General features: G+C 36.1%; 1 protein-coding gene across 2 annotated transcripts; it reads left to right on the plus strand.

Moving 5' to 3' along the window:
* The first annotated feature begins 499 nt into the window (after positions 1-499).
* On the plus strand, positions 500-20,663 carry LOC131060665 (omega-6 fatty acid desaturase, chloroplastic). Of its 2 annotated transcripts, none has more exons than XM_057993982.2 (11): positions 500-741; positions 870-936; positions 13,226-13,269; positions 13,351-13,548; positions 13,667-13,810; positions 13,913-14,064; positions 15,610-15,732; positions 15,948-16,125; positions 16,383-16,501; positions 19,879-19,993; positions 20,109-20,663. In XM_057993982.2, the coding sequence occupies exons 1-11, from the start codon at positions 688-690 to the stop codon at positions 20,268-20,270; spliced, it is 1,356 nt and encodes a 451-aa protein (XP_057849965.1). In that variant the 5' UTR covers positions 500-687; the 3' UTR covers positions 20,271-20,663. The 2 variants fall into 2 exon arrangements, with proteins under 2 accessions (XP_057849965.1, XP_057849966.1); XM_057993983.2 differs by having other exon boundaries at positions 13,238-13,269.
* Positions 20,664-21,297: the final 634 nt, after the last annotated feature.

The raw sequence follows: 21,297 nt of genomic DNA on the forward strand, positions 1-21,297 counted from the left end.
CCATGTGTATGTCTATATCACACATGGTTAGATTCAAATGTAAAATATGATTTTGTAACCATAGGCTAAACTCAAACCTACAAACTTGATCCCAGACAAACTATATATTAATATATAATTTAATGTATTTCACTATAAAAAGATGTAAAATTTTCATGAAATAAGAATTAAAATCTTCACCAAATAAAGTAATTTTTGCTTGATTGAATACATATGTATTAACCTATATTTTACTTTTATACTAAGATAAAAGATTTGAAAGAGGAGGAGGAAATCCATTTGAAAATTATGATTTTAATTAGGTGACCAGACAATCTATGTAATGGCCAATCACATCAATTACTTCAACCTCTCCTACATGAAACATGCAATATTGGAAAATAGATTATGACAGAAAAAGTGTTTCCCATTCATCATGAGTCTTAATTTGTTAATAGTATCCACAAACATTTAATCACGCAGAAAATAAGAATTTTTTTGTAAAAATAGCTGCACACAATTCCGCGGTAAGACTAGCACGGAGAATTTGATCCTGTGCAATCCTCTGACCACGCAAAATGCCACGTGGAGCCTGCCCAATCTTAGACCTGAGATTCACATTGTAGTCTAAGCCTAATAAGGCCTTCATCTCTGCCCCTGTTATTATCTGCGCTGCTGAGCCCAGCAGAGCAGAGCAGATAAGACAGCATGGCGTCTTTCTCTCTCGTCACTACCAATGGCAATTTTGGATTCCATTATAAGGTAAACATTCATGAACAGTTTGTTTTCAAATCGTCTGCATGTAACATACTATAAAACAATCTAAGGGTTTTTGGGATTTTGGTTTGAATTTTATTGTATTGAGAGATAGCTCCATGTTTGGTTTGCAGAAACCACAGATTGGGTGTACTTCTACTCAAGCCGCTGCTCTCAGGTTTTCTGCATTACGTCGTTCAGGTATGCTTTTTTCTTTGTAAATTTTAAGTGCTTTTTTTGGTCTTTAAAACCATTTTATGTCATAGGCCTCTGGTGGAAGCCCGTTTAGTTGCTTCGGTTCCATGCCAGTGTTGGCAGTGCTAGAAAATTTCAGTAGAGATGAATACATTTGTATGTGTATGTTTAGATGTTGTTGAGGAAATTCAACATGAATAGAGAAAAATGCAAAAACCTTTTTCTGGCTTTTAGTATAGTGCAAGATAGGGTTTAGAGTATGTCTCTTTAAATCACATTTGTATCTCTGTTACCATATTTAGTCCGTTCTGGTACACTAGTCATCTACCGGAGCATTCCCAACGGTTAAATTATTGGTGTGTGACTCATGGGTGGTGTGTGTTGTATACTAGCACAAATCTGTCTTTAACATAGATCTGATATGCACTGATAGGCATCCAACACGGTACTTGTCAATCCTTGTGTCCTTCCAGTTATGTTGTATTGTGATTGTGACCTCAAGTCATTTGGATACTAATTGGAGCAGTTTAGATTTATCTGAAGATGGATAACTCTTGGAAAAATGCCAATAATAACAAATCTATAAAAATTGTCATATTAAGCGTTCCCCATTTATCCACTTTGACACGCACCAAAAACCTGAGTTGATATGGGGTGTGAAATGTGCGTCTCTGCACAAACAGCTATATTTGTTTTCCCAGTGGTCCACTATGTAACAATAGAAGCAAAATTGCAGTCATAAGTTAATAGAGGAAATATTTAGGCAAAGAAGATGCAAAATATTTGGAAAACTTTTTTTAAAACTAAACTTTCCATAGTTACCAGGAGACCCGTACCAGTACCGAAGATGCGTCTCTGGTACCGGAGACGTCTCCGGAAACTTCTTGATGCATATGCTTTTGGCTGCTGTCTCCTGCCATCTCTGAAGTCTTCCGACCAAAAATTGACGTCTCCTCCTAGAAAACTTAGGGCAAAATGTAGTAAAAAGGCATAAAAAATAAAGCAAACAAATAAGATAAGCTTGCAGCAAAGCAAAGTCGTAGGGAAATGACTAATAAGGAAACTGTTTCGCAGGAAGACAAAAATCCATGCAAAGTTATAGTGATCGGATCTATTGACAGTGTAGAGTTTTTTGAGAGAACTGATTTCTTATCATTGTAATAGTCTAAAGAGAAATTGCCTTTACTATTTAGCCAACAATATTGAGTGTGCTCAACATCTATATTACCTTACTTTCACTAAACAATTTAGACTGGCTATGGTATCAGCAATATAAGCAATTTTAATTTCAATTTTTGTTCAATATTAAAGTTAATGTTAAACTTTACCATTGTTCTTGTTTTCAAAGTTCTCTATCATGATATGTTTTGGAAATTATTAAATTATATTTAAAAAAAATTGGCATCTCCAAGTACCCCTATGTCCTATTTTGGAAATTAGTCATACCAGTACCAGTACCAGTCTCTGGAGTCTCCAAGTACACCCCGTCTCCTGATAACCTTGAAACTTTCAAAGAACAATCTTCTGAACAAGTAAAATCACCTTGGTAGATTCTATAGATAAATTTTCCCAATGGGGTGTTCAAAGTTATACACAGACATGCACCCACACAAATTTACAAAAATAAAAGATAGGAATGTTGCTATGCCCCTGGCCATAAATGTGCCATTATGTATCATCAAGTTATGTGTTAGCCTCCATGCAACACGATAGCCCTAAAGACATGGTAGGTCACTGGAAATGCCTTTTTCTTCCCCACATTCACCAGAATTTGTGTCTTCCCCAATGTTTACAACAACAAGAAACGTATCTCATTTGCTCTGTCTGGAACTGGATTTGGTAACTATCATTGCAAGTTTGCAACAATATATATATTTGATAAATCCCTGAGTTAACCTTGATCTTGTTACAACAATATAGGGACCTAAGAATGTAAAACAGTAAAACAATATCAAGAGAATCTGAAAGATGGCCATGAGCAATTAGAAGAAAAGAATGTAACTATCACAAAATATACTTACTGTACAATTTTCGTTCTTTAAAATCATACTATTGAAATCTAAAATGTTGACAAATAACAAATTTTAATTTTTTATTATTTTTAATAATAACGATGTAAGGTTATACAAAGTGCGGTCTTGTAGTTATTGTCTTTATACTGAAATTTGACATCATCCATATCTTTAGGCAGTCTAGGAACATTAGAGCATGAAGTAGACCGACCTCCTTAAAATGCTCCTTTATGTGACAAGGGCCTATTTTCTAAGGGCGTTTCCTCCCAAGATAATAATGCTCTCACTTCTTCTGTGGGGATAGATGGTCATACATATCCCCAATCTATGCTCTGTAGTTTATTTGGTATGAGACAGTTAGAACCTAACAAGTTTCCACTTGACTATATTTTTCTGTTATATTAATATGCTTTTAACGTTTTTTCAAAAATCACCTTCAGAGAGAAGGAATAGTCCCTTTAGGCTGTGAATGATGAAGTATGAAAAGTTTAATCAGAGGTTGATTTGAAAGACAAGCAATTATGACAACATTGCATCTCTCAACTCTACAAAGTCTGGACAACTACACACAGAAAATAAAAATTACCCAACCACAACAGCACAGTGGGCAAACACCCTAATCAATCATTTGAGGACAAGATATGTGCAAAATTGCCAACTGGTCATATTTCTGGTTTAGTTGCAGAGCCAGACTGACAATCAAGTCAGCATTTCATACATCTAATGCATGTAGATCATCATTTAGATCTTATGTTCAAAGATTAATTATCAATACTAGAATTTGAAATTCTAAAATGTTTTATTATCACTGCTGAGCTGTCAAATGTTCAAAAGATTTATCATCTAACTATTTCAGGCCCTCAAGAGCAATTCAAAAAAGAAAGGCAAATTTTAACAGCTAGAAGTATCAGCTCCCAAGGGGCAGCTTAATATGAGATCCGGGGGTTTACAAGTACATAAATATTACCAAAGGTCAAACAAAACAAGTCATAGTCAAGTAGGACCAACCAACCAACAATCTTTCCATGCAATTTTCCATCAGCATTCTCATCTGGATCCTCTCTATCAGGTCCGTTATGAGCAACCACAGCTGCCTCCACAGTCTTGGATAGCTGTTTATTTTTTTTCCTTTAGCATCAATCAGGTCAATTGCTTCCTGTACCTGCCCCATCACGCCATTCACTTGTTCCTCCATAAGCTTTTTCCACCCAGGAATAGTTGACTACTTCATAACTAAAACCAGGGATAGGGTGATCTGCCAATAAAGAGTCTGAGGTGGTGTACATTCTGTATGCTGCCCCTTCCCATCTCCCTTCACATGAATCTGAAAAGATCTGATCTAGCATCTCCTACGCCTCTACTTGCTCTCTTTCTAACCTGTCAGGAGCATCTTGTAAAGCATCCACCATGTCATTAACCTGGTCGTCATTCCTTCTACCAAGCACCAGTATGTCATTAATCTGTATGCCTATAAGTATGATCCCTTTGTTAATAACTGCTCTGTGAAATCCCACAAGGATAAAGGTTATCAAGTCAAAGTGTGCTCTCGGCTGTGCTTTCCCTCCCCCTGCCCTCCCCACCACCTATGCCCTTAGTCAAAATTAATTGCACTAGAAGCCTTTTGTTCCTGGTTTGTATGGAATCCTTGACAGGTTCCTATTGTCCCTCTAAGCCTCGGCAACCAAAATTAATTGCAGATCTTTTCCTTCCATCTGTAGTGTCCATTTTGGGTGGGCTGGTCTTCTACTGTGCATTTTGAAAGGTGTAAAGTGTAAACAGTGTGCAGCAATTAGGGTTACACCTTGCAAGTTTTAAAGGCACATTTTTGTTTATTTAAAAAAGAAGGTTGGTTTTATTGGTGACGGCTGGAGACTACACAAGTGCAAGGATTTGTCTAGGGTTTCAACCATGCCAAGTCTAGTTGCAGAAAGATAGTGAATCAGTGAGGCATGTGAAGGATAGAGTGTATGTATTTGTATTGTGCAGAGAATGTCTCTATGCTGTTTGTATTTTTCTAGGAAAATCTTCATTGCTGGGTAGTTTTTCTCTTGTCACACTTGGTGATGTGGATTTAATAAACACTCAATAATGTGACAACATTTTAAAATATTACATGCATTGTAATACTAATAATCATTTGTGTATTACATATGGATTTATGCAGTTTAGTTTGGATCACTAAATATGCTCTCTATGTAATGCTTGTATTTTTTATGGTATTTGTGCCCAAATCAACTCTCCCATGTTTCCTTTCATTGTTTTCCTTCTTGTATTTGTGACTCTGTTGCCCAATAGATAGGCACCAGTCTCTAGTCCACCTCACCAATCTCACATCAAAACAAACAACACGTTAAACTAGTAGTGTAGAAGTAGGATTAGTTTCTTTACATTCATAACCTCGTGATACAACTAGGGATCCATCTTCAGTGAGCCTTAAATGAATTCATTTTATGTGGGTTATGATTGTATATTGTTATCAGCTATATAGAGGTTTTGATAGCCAATTGTTCTTGATTCAGTGACAGTGTTTGGGACTAGTACATCAAGTTGGGTTTGGCTGTCCTTATTTTACTATTGTTCATTTTATGTGATTCCAATACCTATTAAGGTATACCCTTGGGAATGCCCTTCTGAGTCTAAGCTGAGCTTGAAGTGTAGGAGATATAATCCACTCGTAGAGTTGGCCTTCAACCCTCCATGGTTTGTTGATGGGTTGATTTCACTTGCATCACAACAACCTTGGCCTTGTGAGTGAGATTTGGTTCTACGAAGTGGAGCAGTGGTTCTGGGACCCAATAGAATGGTGTTGTTGCTGGGGAAGAATTAGCTGTTGTTGTGTCTTAGGCGATTGGATATATGAGTACTTGGTGATAGATAAGTTTACTGTTTGCATTTTGTTTTGTGTTGAATTTGGTAGCCCGTCAACATTCACCAACAAAATGGTACCGTTGTTGGGGATATAAAAGGTAAAAGAATATTTTGAGAGCCTTGGTAATTCGAAGAGGTTTGTAGGTGTGCTTTTGTTTGGGTAAGTCGGTAGCTCGTCAATTTATGCCAACATAGTGGCACTGCGAATGATAAGCATTGTTGGGTTGAGAAGACATTGAAGACTCTGTTGGTGGCTCAACCTACATTCAAAATTACGTTTTGGAGGTTTGTATCCTTCAAGGATTCCTTCACATCCTTGAGGTGGCGACTCTGCTCTCAATGAACAATGTCTTTGCTGCTGCTGTTCATGTTCCGTGAACACAAATTGTGACTGCAATTGGACAAAGGTACCTTATTTTCTTCCAATTCAAAGCATGGTTTAAAGAAACAAATAATTAGTTTTGCCTCTCTTTTCTACCCCGCATAAGTAGTTGTAACCAGCTATGATTTGCTAGAGTGGACTCATATACCCTAGGGACACATCAACAAATGTAACATGTAATTCAAATTTCAAACCCTTGGGGCTATGATAAAAGGTATGTTCAGGAATATTATGAGGATGATTCCCCATCTTGTTGATACAGCCTAGCACAAAGAAAAAATTCACATTCAAACATAAAGGCATCCATACTTGAAATCAAGTTAAGGATAGATGAGCTTAATGACTCAAAATGGAATGTGAAGAAAGAGTCAAAGCTCTACAATTACAAAGACACCCTACAGTTAAAGAAAATAGGCTTCTCCATCCCCTATTGTCCCGCTTGATCCCATTTATATGCAACTTGACCTTTCCTAGGCCAATTATGAAAGGAAAACAATGAGACCTTTGATTTTTGGATTGATGCCAAGGTTTTCTGGGTATGATCTTTGGGAGGGGGATGCACATGTTGGAGTATTTTCAGATTTCATTGAAAAGTATCAATTTGATGAAGAAGATATGTGGATGAGATTTTCTGTTAGGTCACCAGATGGATAGGCGAGGAATTGGTATGTTGGTTTTTTGAAGCACTTTTTTGCTTCGTGGAATCAGCTTGTGGTTGCATTTGAAGAGGAATATGCTTTGCATTTGGACCTTGCTGCTCTTGTTGAAGAATTAGAAAACATCGGATGGCAAGAGGGAGAGTCTGGCATGGATTTTGGTCACAGGTTTGCCGTTGCTCTTTACAAGATCTCAAATGATATCCGACCTAACACACTTGCCTGTATTGATATGTTTCTTGGAGCCTATGATGTTACTCTCGGTTCCTGTTCAATATGGGAAGAGAAGAATTGAATTTGGTGAATATGAAGTAGGCATATAGGTGCCTTGATTTCATTGATGGTCTGAAAAGGGCTATGATTGCAAAATCTTTATCGCCAAGAATAGAAGTTGCTGGTGATGAAATGATTGTATGGAGGTGGTATCTAGTAGAAGTATAATATCAAGTGAAGATTGTTATTGTAGGCAGGTAGATGAAGGTTTCGGTGCACTGTATGACAACAGCACAGATGGAGATGATAGTGTGTGCACCTACCTCCAGTTGGATCAGTCATCCATAGGTGATTGCAATGAAGAAATCAATGATGACGTGCAGTATCTGAATGAAGAGTATGACTGTTATTTGTTGCAGCAGCGTGTGGACAGTGAGGAAGATGTGTATGTACAACGCATGTACATGTTGATGATACAAATAGTGAACAAGAAGATGTCTTCTTGTTCGATTCCTTACCTTCTTTTGTTCCTTTGTCTGATTTTGAAGTTGCTATTAATGGTTTGCATGAGGACAGCATCATCTTCAAATAAACCCCCACATATCTTTGCCAATGGTTATATTTTCATGATCAACAACATATTCTTCAGGCCACATCATTGGACTAGGCATCTCTCCCATGAGAATGGCATTACATAAGCCCCAGAGAGAGCAGGAAAGACAAACTAAAACACAGATCTTTGACACCTCGCACGATGCATAAAGCTCCCACAGAAGATTGGGAGAGATAAGTTGCTTTCAACCTTTGCACTTCCATTCCTATGAGTGACTTTGAGTGTTGTGAATACCTCTCCGTATCATGACAAATAACCCACAATACTCCCAGCTCGCTAGAGCTCTTATATTTCCTTTTGTCTTTACATTTTGACATCAATCAAGTTAACCAATTCTCCATGGACTAGCCCTACTTCCTCTTTTCTGCTTGGTGCCTCTTGGCTCCTTTGCCATCTTTGCTACCTCAGTGTTACTGAACTGGTCAAGTAAGAATATCTTTAGCAAACTAACCCTTAATTCCATATCAAGGACACAGTTGGCTATTTTGGTGAAAAAGTCCCCTCTTATAGCCAATTATGGCTTGTTTGTAAATTTCAAACCCTTGTCAGGAACCCCAATGCTTCCTCATTCTCATTATGAAAAATTCTTCTGAGATGATGAGCAGACATAACACCACCATTTTTAATACCCTTACCCTTGTTTTCACTATGTTTGCTCAACATCCTTCCAAACCATAGGTGACCTCTTCTTGTAAAACACACACCTAGGAATGTCAAACTCCGAATCCACATTACAACTATCCAGCACATAAACTATCTTCCTTTTTCTTGTGCATGTTAATTTTTTACCTCTACCCCTTGAATGGGGGAATTTTAATTAATTTATTAATATTTTATAATTATAGAAGTATATATATTTTTTTGTTCACCTAGGGTATCCCCGCGACCCAGCCCAACACCCATTTTTGGGGCAAGCTGAGGCGAGACTAGTCCCTGTAGATGTACCAAGTGTTGACGTGTTTTTTATGACAGCGTCTAACACAGAATAAAGTTTTCCAACGGTCTCTTTACTCTCTCTTGATCAAAGTACGATTGTATGCTAAGATTGCTATAAGTTCAAACAATTGACTCCAAGGTTCCTATTTGCAATGGACGTGACTCGGTTGATGTGATATGTTGGTAATCCAAGGAGACTTACGCACACATGAAGAAGATTAAACAATTTTGCAACTTTCAAGGAATTCAACAACAAATGATTTAACAATGAAGAGCTCTTTTTTAGGATTTTTGGATTTAAAATATGCAAAAAGTAAATGGGAAGGGTTTAGGAAAACTATGCTAACTGTAAGAACAAAGAGACAATGATTGCTTGGGTGAAACCAAACTGCACTTTGCTTCACCAATCTTCGAACAAGTACACAAAAACGGTGCAATCTTCAAAGGTCGTGCAAGAGTTTTTCATACCACCAATGAACACCATCATAGAACAATGTCCACCCGATGATCGAAGTTAAGTTTACTCAACCGCCATTTACAATTTTCCTGGTTGTGCTTCATTAATACAGAATATCTTCTTTGCATGTTGCCAACTGATCCTTTTGAATTTTGGAGGGATATTCGAAGGATTTACTTAGGATTTTGATTATTTGTCCACTTGGCAAGAAACCATTGGAGAGAGAAAACTTCATCTAGGAAGAATTTTCTTGAAGTTTTGAATTTTCCTTGCCTTGGAGAAGATTTTTTATCAATTTCGCACATTTCCTATTTTTGTAGGAATTTTTTCAAATTAGGGTTCCAGGGTCCAGGAGAGAAAATTCTCTCACTTAGCCAAATCTGAAAAAAATTGAAATTTGGATGAATTTTGATGCTCAAAAATGGATTTTTCAAATAATTTTTCCGAGGGGAATTTTCCTTTTTGATCTATCCTTGACTTCCATTTTCCTTGCCTTGGAATTTGCTCTTTAAACTTTGGGGGTGGAATTCACCTTGAAGAGGAATTTGACCTGTTTGACCTTTGCCTTGGCACCTTGGGATTAGCGCCCATCCTTGTCCTTGGTCGCCAAATCACTAGTGTGGAGGAATCCTTCTTTCCTTGGCTTTTTCCATGCCCCCCTTCACCTAGTGCTCCATACTTGCTTTGGGCGCCAAAACACCATCATGGAAGAATTTCATCCTTGTCTGCTTTTCCTTGCTACCTTCCATTTGGCACCCTACAACCATCTTGGGCGCTATTTAGGCATGATGATGGAAAAATTGGTGTAGAGGAAAATTCCTCCATGCCCTCACTTGAGCACTCTTCCTTCCTTTTGGGTGCTAAATCATCCCCATGGAGGAATTCTTCCTTTGTTAGCTTTTTCCTTGCTTTGTTGGTTTTGGCACCCATGCACTTGGGCGGAAATTTGGCCTCATGGAGGAATTTTTTTCTTTTGTTAACTTTCCTTAGCACCTTGGTTTTGGCGCCCATAGACTTGACTAGGCGGATTTTAGACATGGTGGAGGATTTTTGACCCCGGCTCACCTTTTCCATGACCCTCTCCATTTGGCGCCCCAGACCTGACTTGGGTGCTAAAACACCCTAATGAAGGAAATTTGACTCTTGACTACTTTTCCTTGATGCCTCTCATCTAGCGCTCTCCATTCTTCTTGGGCGCCATTTCCACTACATGGAGGAATTTTAGATTTTTTGGCCTTTCCTTGATATCCCTTCTCCAATACCCATACTTGACCTTGGGCACTATTTTGGCAATGTGAAGGAAAAATGGGGGTGGAGGAAAATTCCTCCACCACCCCTCTTTAGTGCCCATGCTCTCTCTTGAGCGCCAAAACTACCTTGTGCTGGAAAATTTGCCATGGAGGAAAATTCCTCCATGGCCTCATTTTGGCGCCCATTTATCTTTGGATGCATTTCTCTGCCTTAGGAATTCTTGCTTGGTTTTTCATTCAAACTTAGCCATTTTTGCCCTCTTTCAGATCAAGATCCCATATCTGGAATTGAAGCGGATTTCTTTGCCAAACTTAGAAGATCTTCAATGCTTTCCACTTCTAGAATGGGCATCCATACATAGCCATTTCTTGATGAATTAGCCTGCTTTTTCAAATTTTCCGGATTTAGAAATGTTCAGTCTTTAGTGCCAAGATCTCTACCTGTTGATGAACCTCCCAGGAATAGACTTACTATAAATAGTAAGTACTTTGAAATGTTAGGATTAGGGCAAAATAGGACTAGATGACACTGAAAATAGATATTGCGAAAAATAGTAAGTTTGATTTTCGGCAAAATTAGACCAATTCGGGAGGTAGTGAAATCCCTAAAAAATAAGAACTTTCTAAAAATAGAAATTTGCTCAGAATTCACTCAAATTTCACGTGTAAGTTCCTTCAAGGGTCCCGATTCCAATACAATGCTCAGTTTTTCCAAAACCCTAAAGGAAAGGCCTCAAATCCAAGTTTGAAGGGCAAAACTCAAAAATGGACAAAACAGGTTCCAGACTCGGCCAAATTCACTCAAATGACTTGCAAACTAGATCAAATTGACCCCCAAACACTTGCAAAACGAGGAGACTGAGAAGACTACCGTGAAAAGACCCAACAAACCAAAAGCCAAAAGACCAAGAGGACCTAAAAGGTAGGGGGTCCCCATTTGGAATGGGGTGATGTGCGATTAGGTCACAACACCAAGCAGCCCACAAACCAGGTGCATCGGGTGATCCCTGGCCTCGGAGTTGAACCCGAGACCAATGGGGAGCAAACCCACGGCCCAAGCCAACTCCGCTACCTGTTCGGGCTAATTATAGAAATATATTTATTATATAGATTATTATTAATAATTATAATTTTATAAACCTCTAAAATTTTCATTTTAAATTTAATTAATGTATTCGAATTTTAAAATTTAAAGATTTATATTATTTGAAATTAATCACATTTTTTTTGGAATTTCATTAATTATGAATTTAATTTTGAACTTTTTCTTCGACAAACTTGAACACAAATTTTGTGACATAATATGTAATGCTACCCCACAGCCAGATGCGTATTGGATATGTAGATATGGATATGACATGGGTACCCTAGAGCTACCTATTAACATAGATCAAAGCTAGCTGTTGAACTGTTTTAAGTTTTAACTGCAATATATGCAATCTTAATTATTATAATATTATTGTTCTCCACACACTCACAAGTATATTGAATATAAATTATTGGCAAGTAATTGCAGACTATATTTGTTAGTGATCATATGGCACTTGCTGAGCTATGAACTTGTGAGCAACCCTCAAATCTGATATTCAGTAGTTGATGCTGTACTTGGCAGTTCAGTCTTTTACTTTGCAGTCATATTTTAAAATGCTGATAATTAAATATAGGATGTACTATGCCTACAACCTTTGGACCTTACAGATTATGACTTAAGAGTATCAAAGTGTACATGTTTTTAATATGCATTGTCCAACATCAAACTATAGATAGTTTTTTATTTCATATGTCTGATGTTTATCTATGCATTCCCACTAATCGTATCATGCCTTATGAGTATCATGGATAAAACACATGGAATATGCATCTTTCTATGATATTAAATGCAAAGTTGCATAGACACGGATACGGATACAAATATGGATATGGTATTGGATACGGATACGACCATTTTTTAAGATCTCCAATATGGATATGGCTGGATACGGCAGTCATAAATAACCCATACACATATATTTAACACAATTTTTTAAGTTATTAGAGGAGATTTTAATTACTTTAAAAGCAATATAGACACATAATTGCTACATAATTTACAATTTACTATATGCAAAAATAGTAGAGTTGCATTGGAAGATTTAAACAAAACAAAAAATGGCATTTCATTTGTATTTCTCATTTGGTGTAGGTTTTGTTTTACCAATTTTTTTCTTTAAAATTGCATGAATGAAGTGATTTTAAATTAAATTTAGGAAGATTTGTACATCAAATTTAAAAAAATCAAATCACATGGTATTTGGCATGGTTGAAAAATCAAGGTTTTTTGGGCATGTGTGGGTACGGTATCAAATGTGTATCCAGGTTGTATCGGATACGGGGATACGCTTGCCCAGGTAGTGATGGAGGAGATGTCTCGTTTTTTTACCAATCTTAAGATGCTTTTCATTTGGCATTTTGTCCATTCTCCTTGGTATACCAAGTGAGAATATATAACATACCATTTCAAACAATGTCTAAGTTGTTCGGGATAATGAGTGCAAGCATTAGAACTTTGAATGCTATTCAAAATTGGACGCAATTTTGTTTACCATTAAACCTAGCAAATATAATAAGATGTTTCCAAACTACCTCCTTATATCCTGTGAGGTCTGAAACATATCCAGGAGTATGGTTTTTATCCAAGCTTTAGATTTTTACTAAAACAATGACATAATAAAAATAGCTATTGCAATTTTTTTGATATAAAAAAATAAGAAATGGTTGATCTCAAGTATTTTGCTAATATTACTTTTATCTGCCAAAACTTTTGCGTTTGAGATTAAAATGTGAAAAATTTAATTTATATTCATAGAGATACCAAAACTTGTAGATTATTATAGAATCACCTGTTGATGACATGACTGGATGGTTTCAGGTTTCTTTGCAGGTGCCAAGCTTAGGCTTCTAGTTCATGGTCAGGTATGAATGTTGTCAATTTAAAATATTAATTTGAATTTTTTTTTGCAGAACTGCTGACAGCATGATTGTGTAATTGCACAGGGAATGGCAACACAGCACGGCAGGGGACATGATAAAAAGCAGAAGACTCCCTTTGTGACCTTGCCTCTTGCACCTTCACCTCTTGACGACCTTGAGGAAAGGAACCACCTTTGTGAAGAATATGGTTTTACCCAGATAGGGGAACCTGTTCCAAGTGATATAACTCTGAAGAATGTTATTGATACTCTGCCACAAGAGGTGGTTAAACGGCCTTAACATTTGTTCTTTACTTAAAAGCTAAGACAGCTAAGACAAATCTATATGCATGGGAGGAGTGCAGCTAGATCTTAATCATTGTTTTTCTTTTCTCTGTAAGGTCTTTGAGATCGATGATACAAAGGCATGGAAAAGTGTGGGAATATCTGTTGCAGCTTATGCTTTGGGGCTTTATCTGATATCTAAAGCACCTTGGTACCTCCTTCCTTTGGCTTGGGCATGGACTGGAACTGCTGTTACTGGGGTTAGTTTCTGTATAATTTTAAAGAATATGGTGTTTGTACTAGAATATTTTCACTACGTTAGCTTTACTGTTTTTGTTGATTTTGTTAGTTTTTGTTTGTAGTTCTTTGTGATAGGTCATGATTGTGCTCACAAATCCTTTTCAAAGAACAAACTGGTGGAGGATATTGTGGGAACATTGGCTTTTTTGCCACTAATATATCCATATGAACCATGGCGCATCAAGCATGATAAACATCATGCCAAGACAAACATGTCAGTAGGACATCTTTGCTTCCAAACTATTTAAAACTCTAAGCTATATGTCTTTTCTTTATTTTGGAAGGGTTTCCATTCATTTCCAAAGTAATACATGCTTTCCTTCTTTATATTGATTTTCTGTGCTCAAATATTACATGCTTTCCTCCTTTCTATTGTTTGTAAGTTTTGTTTGTGCTGAAACAGCATTGAGTAATGAGCATGAGGGTTTTTTCATTGACCTTGATTTTTGTTGGAATACCATAAATAATATCTATTATCCATTGTATGCTTATGTTGCTTGGCTTCAACTGCTTCAGGTTGTCATGGTAAATGTCTTTTTAGGTGCTGTTTGGTATTCTTTAGTAAGAGTCAAGTTGATAAAGGAGCATTATAGACTTGATCATAAGGAATGAAGTTAGACAATCAAACTTGAGATACATGGTTTGACAAATTGCTTTTAAAACTTTAAGGCTAAGTATTGGGTATGAGAATGGGAACAGGTACAAAATGCTGGTACGGCAGAAACTTTTGTGGGGTTTGTGTACGTTTTCGATATGTTCATATATATATATATATATATATACACACGTTACCAAGAGACCCGTCTCCTACCCCTTGAGACACGTACCGGAGATGGAGATGCATCTCTTGTACTGGAAACGTCTCCGGAAACTTCCCGATGCACAAGCCACTTAGATTGGCTATAGTACCAGTATTATAATCAATTTTAATTTCAATTTTTGTACAATTTTCAATTTAACGTTAAACTTTACCATTCTTGTTTTCAAAGTTCTATGTAATTATATTTTCTAGAAATTATTAAATTATATTAAAAAAATTGGCATCTCGAAGTACCCCCGTCTCCTATTTTTGAAAATTAGCCGTACCAGTACTAGTACCAGTCTCCAGCGTCTCCGATTACCCTCGTCTCCTGGTAACCTTGATATATATATAAAATTCAGTTTTCAATATCAAAAATATCAAACTAGAATCTCATGATAGATAAGCTCTGAGTTCACTAATCAGCACTGTAGGTCCTAAGAATATCAAAAAGATCAAACGAGAAGCACCAAAGATTTTGGAAACATTTTGGCATCTAAAAATATTGAACCCTGGACACATCCACAGGAGATTCGTTTCAGAATCTGATTCCGGTATGTTTCGTACCCGGAATCACCCAAAAAATCCCACGATTCAGCAACTTAGCTCTAAGGTATTAAGATAATTATTCATTCTTGACTATCTGGATTCATATCATCGTCGAATTGCCAATCAATTAAGGGTATGGGTTCTTGTCCATCCAAGCCATTCAACTAGGAAATTCTGTGTCTCTGAATTCTTTAAATTCCATTGATTTCCTGTGTAGTTACTGGTTGTGACTCTTGTAGTGCATTAAAAATGACAAAACTAGATTTTTTTTTTTCAATTTGGTGGGATTTTACTGTTATGCTTTTAAATATGTATATGCCTTTCTACAGTATTGAGTCTTTGTACTTTGTTTATTGTCCTTACTTGGGCATGTTTTCGTAATTCAATCTAATTAATGCTATCTGTTTATAGGCTGCATGAAGATACTGCCTGGCATCCTGCTCTGAGGGAGGAGTATGAAGGAAATAAGGTTTTGGAGATGGCATTGACGGTTGCCTTAGGTCCAGTCCGTCCTTGGATGTCAATTGCTCATTGGTATATCATATTGTTTTACAATAAAGCATTTTTAATTTCTAAGAATCGATTTAGCATTATATAATTTGTAGATGCATATTTGGGTGCTTACTGCACAAGTAAGAGTGAGCACCTGTTGGGTACATGGGTGGACCTATTATGCTGGCAAACATCTAATGCACATATATATAATAATTTATTTGTTTAGTTTCCGTTACTAATTGACTCTTTTATAGGTTGCAATGGCATTTTGATTTGAAGAAGTTTAGGCCAACTGAACAAAGTAGAGTGAAAATAAGTTTGGCATGTGTATTTGCATTCATGGCGATTGGATGGCCATTGATAATATACAAATTGGGTGTTATAGGTTGGATCAACTTCTGGTTGATGCCATGGCTTGGTTATCACTTCTGGGTAAGGACCTCTTCTTAAGCTTAGCTTGTTTGTTGACGAAACTGTATGCTTTTTTGTAGAATTTATTGATTGTGGACATTGAAATACTTTATATTTGATACACGAGGAATACGTGCATCATTTCCATCCATAGAATCTTACACTTTTCATCATTTTGTTTTCTTCCAGTAAGTTTTCTGCCTGCCAAAGTAGGTAAATCTATGATAATTATAATTAATTATTTTCCATGGTTATATTCTCTACCATGATATGTGCAGATGAGTACTTTTACAATGGTTCATCACACAGCACCCCACATACCTTATAAAGCTTCAGATGATTGGAATTTGGTCCAGGCTCAGCTGGGTGGAACAGTTCATTGTGACTATCCTAGTTGGTAATTAAAGCTTTTTCTTTCTTTTTTAATATGTGTGCTTATTTGAGTGTTCCTCAATGGTGTGTACACCATGCATGTAGTGGGTGGGTAAGAGTGCTATATAGAAAGAGAGATAATAAGATCAAAAGATGGTTGCTCGAATTACAAACTCGAATACAATCTTACAAAGTATGGTTAGATAGATTTAAGCCAGTCATTCAAAACATGATCAATAATTTATTGAAATCGTAACTTGTGAATATCTTTGCCAATTCTTAAACAATGTTTTTTTATTTTTTTTGACGATTTATCCTAATATTATACATTCTAAATAATTAGACTTGTTTGATTCTATTCATTGCAACTGAAGCAATACAATTGTTGGGTGCTTCGAAGTTCTGGGATGTACCTGTGTCCTATTTCTGGGTATGTTTCCCCCAAAATGAGGAAGTCTAACAAATGCAAAGGATGGATGCAGCCCCCAAAGTAGTCAAAAAACATTTGAAGAGCCAAAAAATTCTATGTTACCCTGTGTTTCGGGGATGTGGTAGAGCGGGGATGGCGGGACATGTTTTGGGGATAGGGAGGGAACCATTTTTTAGGGGACGGTAGAGGACAGCTATTAAAAAAATAGGGAAAATCGAAAATTTTTAGAAAATCTGAATGACTGTTCTTGGCTATTAAAAAATAGGGAAAATAAAAAAAATTTAGAAAATCTGAATGACTGTGTTCTCAGTCATCTCCATCTTACAAATCTGAGTAGTTTTCCAAAAGAATTCCACTGAGAAAATGCATTGAACTCATTACCATGCTAAGTCGGAGATGCCATAAGCTACTAATTGCGTATCTATCATATATGAAATCGCAATAAGAATCTAACGCAAGAATTATAGGGTTGAATGGAAACCTTTTCCTCACTGCAACACTTAACCCCACAATCTATTAAGATTTCCAAGGTGATGCAAAGAACAAAAAAAAATTCACAACCAATCTTGACTCATTACAAGCATAGCCTCAATCTAGGACCATGACTAGTTCTTCTTAATGAACTTGATGAGCATTCACCAAACACAAGCATGAGGTCTTGGACTTTTCAACCCTTTTGCAATGCATTTTGATGAAATGACAATGAACACCCTTCAAATCATACCAATACAGTACATTGTTGTAAGACTTTCAAATGACAAACTTCTCTTTAGACCCATGAAGAGCATTTTTTATTGATCTCGTTTCAACCCATCCAAGGGCAGGCATCACACGTCTGCTACAACACATTAGGAGTATATTCAAACAAGTTTTAACTTAAGAACATCCAAAATAAAACATTTATTTAACAAACCCTCATGAAACTAGGTTTTTAAGACTATCCCACTGTGAAATGCAAAGAACAGTCATTAATAACTTTCACAAAAAAAATAACAGTCATTAATTTGTTGGTTGGTATTTGAAAATCCCAGAAGGATTTTGATTTTGGAAGCATGAAAAAGCAGACTGCCTAAAATTTAGAAACTGTTGAAAGAGTAATCTTGAAAAAACTTTTGTCCCAAACACCTTATTAGCACAATTTTGTACAGTTTAGCTAACTAATCACACAATCTCTGATAAATACTCGCACTTTTGAGGGTTTGAAATATACTCCAATTCAATAAAAGAATTAATCTCTGCTATATACGTAAGAGCTAGATCATAAGCAAATTATCTATTTCATACGAATTAATCTGTTGTGGAATCTAATAGGGAGTGTTCCTTAGATTGATATAGTAGATTACAAGGTGCAGTAGAAGCTCCATAATTTAATTAAGAGATTTCCCATTTACACGATGTAGAGTATGGCGAGAAAGCGATATCTACAACGCGTCCAGGGTGAAGGATCTCCTCAATGCTTATGTCATAATGATCGGTTATTGTGTTAATTGTGATTATTGTTGATCTTAGTATCCATATGAACTTGTAGTGCAAAATCTTCTTGCTTCATTCTATTAAAACAAGCCAATCGCTTAGGTGAGATTGATTCTAACCTAGATACAGACTTTTCCTCAAGTTTCCATCAAGATCCAACCAATGGTGGAAACAAAAGTTATGGAGTTTTTTCAAAAACTGGAAACCCTAGTTTCTGAACAGGGCTCCTAGGAAGATTGGCTTATTAGACCAAACAAACAACCTTTTCTTTAGGACTGGTAAGAATGAAGAACATCTAAAATTAAATTATATTTCTATCCATATAAGTTTCAGACCCATACCAGTCCGTAAAAGGCTGTACCAATTGAAAAATCTGACTTTTACACACACAAATACCAGGTAAAAATGTGCAAAAGAAGTCTTTTTCCATTCATTCCTTCTCCAACCTTGTAATTCGAGTTGGAGGACATATTTATACATTTTTCATCATTCCATAACTTCTCCAACTGCCATTTAACCACATTTGAACAATTACAACAATATTGACAACTTTTGTTGCCATATTGACAATTTTTAACAATTTGACTCCAAACTTTCCAAAATGAATCAGAATGATCCCAAATGGTCTTAAAGGACCTTATTTGACTCTCAAAAAACACTCAAAGAACCTAAACCAAAAAGTGACATAATGCATGCTTACGAGGCTCTTGATGCCCCTGCGTCACAAGGGTTTGAAAATGATAAATATAATCTGATCATACAATCTTTACACTTGGATCAAACGCTAGAGATTAAAACTGCTAAAACTGGTCTTTATCCTAGGTAAGTTTAGAGGTGATTCCACAATTCTGCTTTATAAATCTTAAGAAACACTTTGCTGGCTGGTTACAATACCTTATGCATTCAGTAGAATTACACATTACTGGTTTTGATCATAAAATTGACTTAGAAAACCAACCTCACAACTAGAACAATTATTGATACAAAAGGCATGGGAAAATGCTGTTTTCTTTTATAATTAATAATTAATTGCCAACAAAACTACATAGAATGCCCTTGAAAATATTTGGGCAGCATATTTAGCCCTCCACTCCTTTATTTTTTATTATTTACGAGTTTTTTTATAGTTATAACTTATAATTTTAAAAAATTAACAATATATATTAATTTTTATTATTTATTAGTATTTTTTATAATTTTATTATTATATTATAACATTATTTATTGATTTTATTAATACTATATTATAACTTACCGTTTGATCAGAAAGGCCATGTTATGCCTTGGCTTAGAAAGCATATTTTAGGGATGCAGATGACTGTGTTATTAGCTTATTACTCAATTGCTTTTGTTTTATTTGCATTTAATCCGCAAATAATTTACACTAGTCCTAATTAATTTTTTACCATAAGCATTTTAATTCCCGTGTGTCAAATATTGTGAAAACGAAGCATGACAGATCGATCAGTCTACTCATAACTTAATGTTTTGATTTGCAGGATTGAAATTTTGTGTCATGACATCAATGTGCATATTCCTCATCATGTATCACAAAAGATTCCAAGTTACAACTTGAGGTTAGCTCACGATTCTCTCCGGAAGGATTGGGGCAAGGTATCTGTGCAGTCAGCCATGTTTTCAATTCAAAGCATTTAAATTTAAATTCATATGAACATCTTCTAAGGTTAGTGACAGGCGCAAACACTGATTGATTTCATTATTGTCACAGTATCTTAATGAGGCCAAGTGGAACTGGCGTTTAATGAAGACAATCATGACAACGTGTCACATTTACGACAGAGAAAAGAATTATGTTGCATTTGATGATGGTGCACCTGAAGAATCAAAAGTCCTTGGGTTTCTAAGAAGAGCGATGCCCGATTTGGCCTAAATATTCATACCAATCTATTGAATCATTTTATACTGGTACCGATACCTGCCTTAGTCGTCTGCTTGTAACATTTTGGGATTGCTTTCTTAAAAGTTGCCATCTTTTGTCCCCTGATATAAGATCATTTGACATTGAAGATAGTTGTACAAGAAATTTTTGGTAATTGTCTTAAAATTTTCAAGTGAGAGAGAGCATTAATTTTTGTAATTCAATGCCCATTGACAAGGGCCATACGTCTTATAGTTTCTTTCTGTGTGAGGAACGGCTTAAAAGATCATGTTATGATGGGTTAGAATTCTGTCAAGAGAAACCCATTGCAAATTTGAAGTTAGTAGCACATTCATCAATGACCTTTTATGGGCATTTCAATGATTATTATTAGTTTGGTGGCAATTCCCTTTCAGTTACTTCAGAGTGTGCAACATTTTACATCACAAATTCCATTATATGTGCAATACCCATATTCACCTCTGTAAATCACTACTCATACAAATTCACATATTATTTACATATTTAAATCATAAACAATTATTATTATAATTTGAATCTATGTCCACAACTTGCCTAATATCTGTCCAAATCATAATCACGTAGAATCAATCTTTAAATTCCCATACTAATGAAAAGTTACAATAGGGTTGGTATAACTTGTGTGTGCGCATGTACGTGTATGCATGCACACATGCACAATGTTGGCAACACTAGGGGAAGTGTACCAGTAGCCGTTATAGCTAATTTTGTGCACCCACAATTTCTAAATGGTACATAGGATTTTGGCAATTTTTTAAAACTACTTATAGCTATTGTTTTGACTTCTGGGTAGTAACGATGTAGGCTGTGGGATCCATTATATGCACAAGGGTCAAAAAAGTACACTTTTCAGTGTCACGCGAAACCTGTTTAAAGATGCCCCAATAATCGTGCACTTAAAATCAACAATACTTATGCACAAATGCCCTAGTAGTCGTGTGCTATGGGTACCAATAAAAGTGCGCAAATGGGCCTTTTGTGGTCCAAAAAGCTAAAA

This window comes from Cryptomeria japonica, chromosome 10, assembly GCF_030272615.1.
Source record: "Cryptomeria japonica chromosome 10, Sugi_1.0, whole genome shotgun sequence".
NCBI classification, from domain to species: Eukaryota; Viridiplantae; Streptophyta; class Pinopsida; order Cupressales; family Cupressaceae; genus Cryptomeria; species Cryptomeria japonica.

Bases quoted from the DNA above. Each gene is read 5' to 3' on its own strand.
- LOC131060665 (XM_057993982.2), top strand. From the start codon at position 688: ATGGCGTCTTTCTCTCTCGTCACTACCAATGGCAATTTTGGATTCCAT. The intron at 937-13,225 runs GTATGCTTTTTT...GGATGGTTTCAG, and splicing joins TTCTGCATTACGTCGTTCAG to GTTTCTTTGCAGGTGCCAAG. The intron at 14,065-15,609 runs GTCAGTAGGACA...ATCTGTTTATAG, and splicing joins CATCATGCCAAGACAAACAT to GCTGCATGAAGATACTGCCT.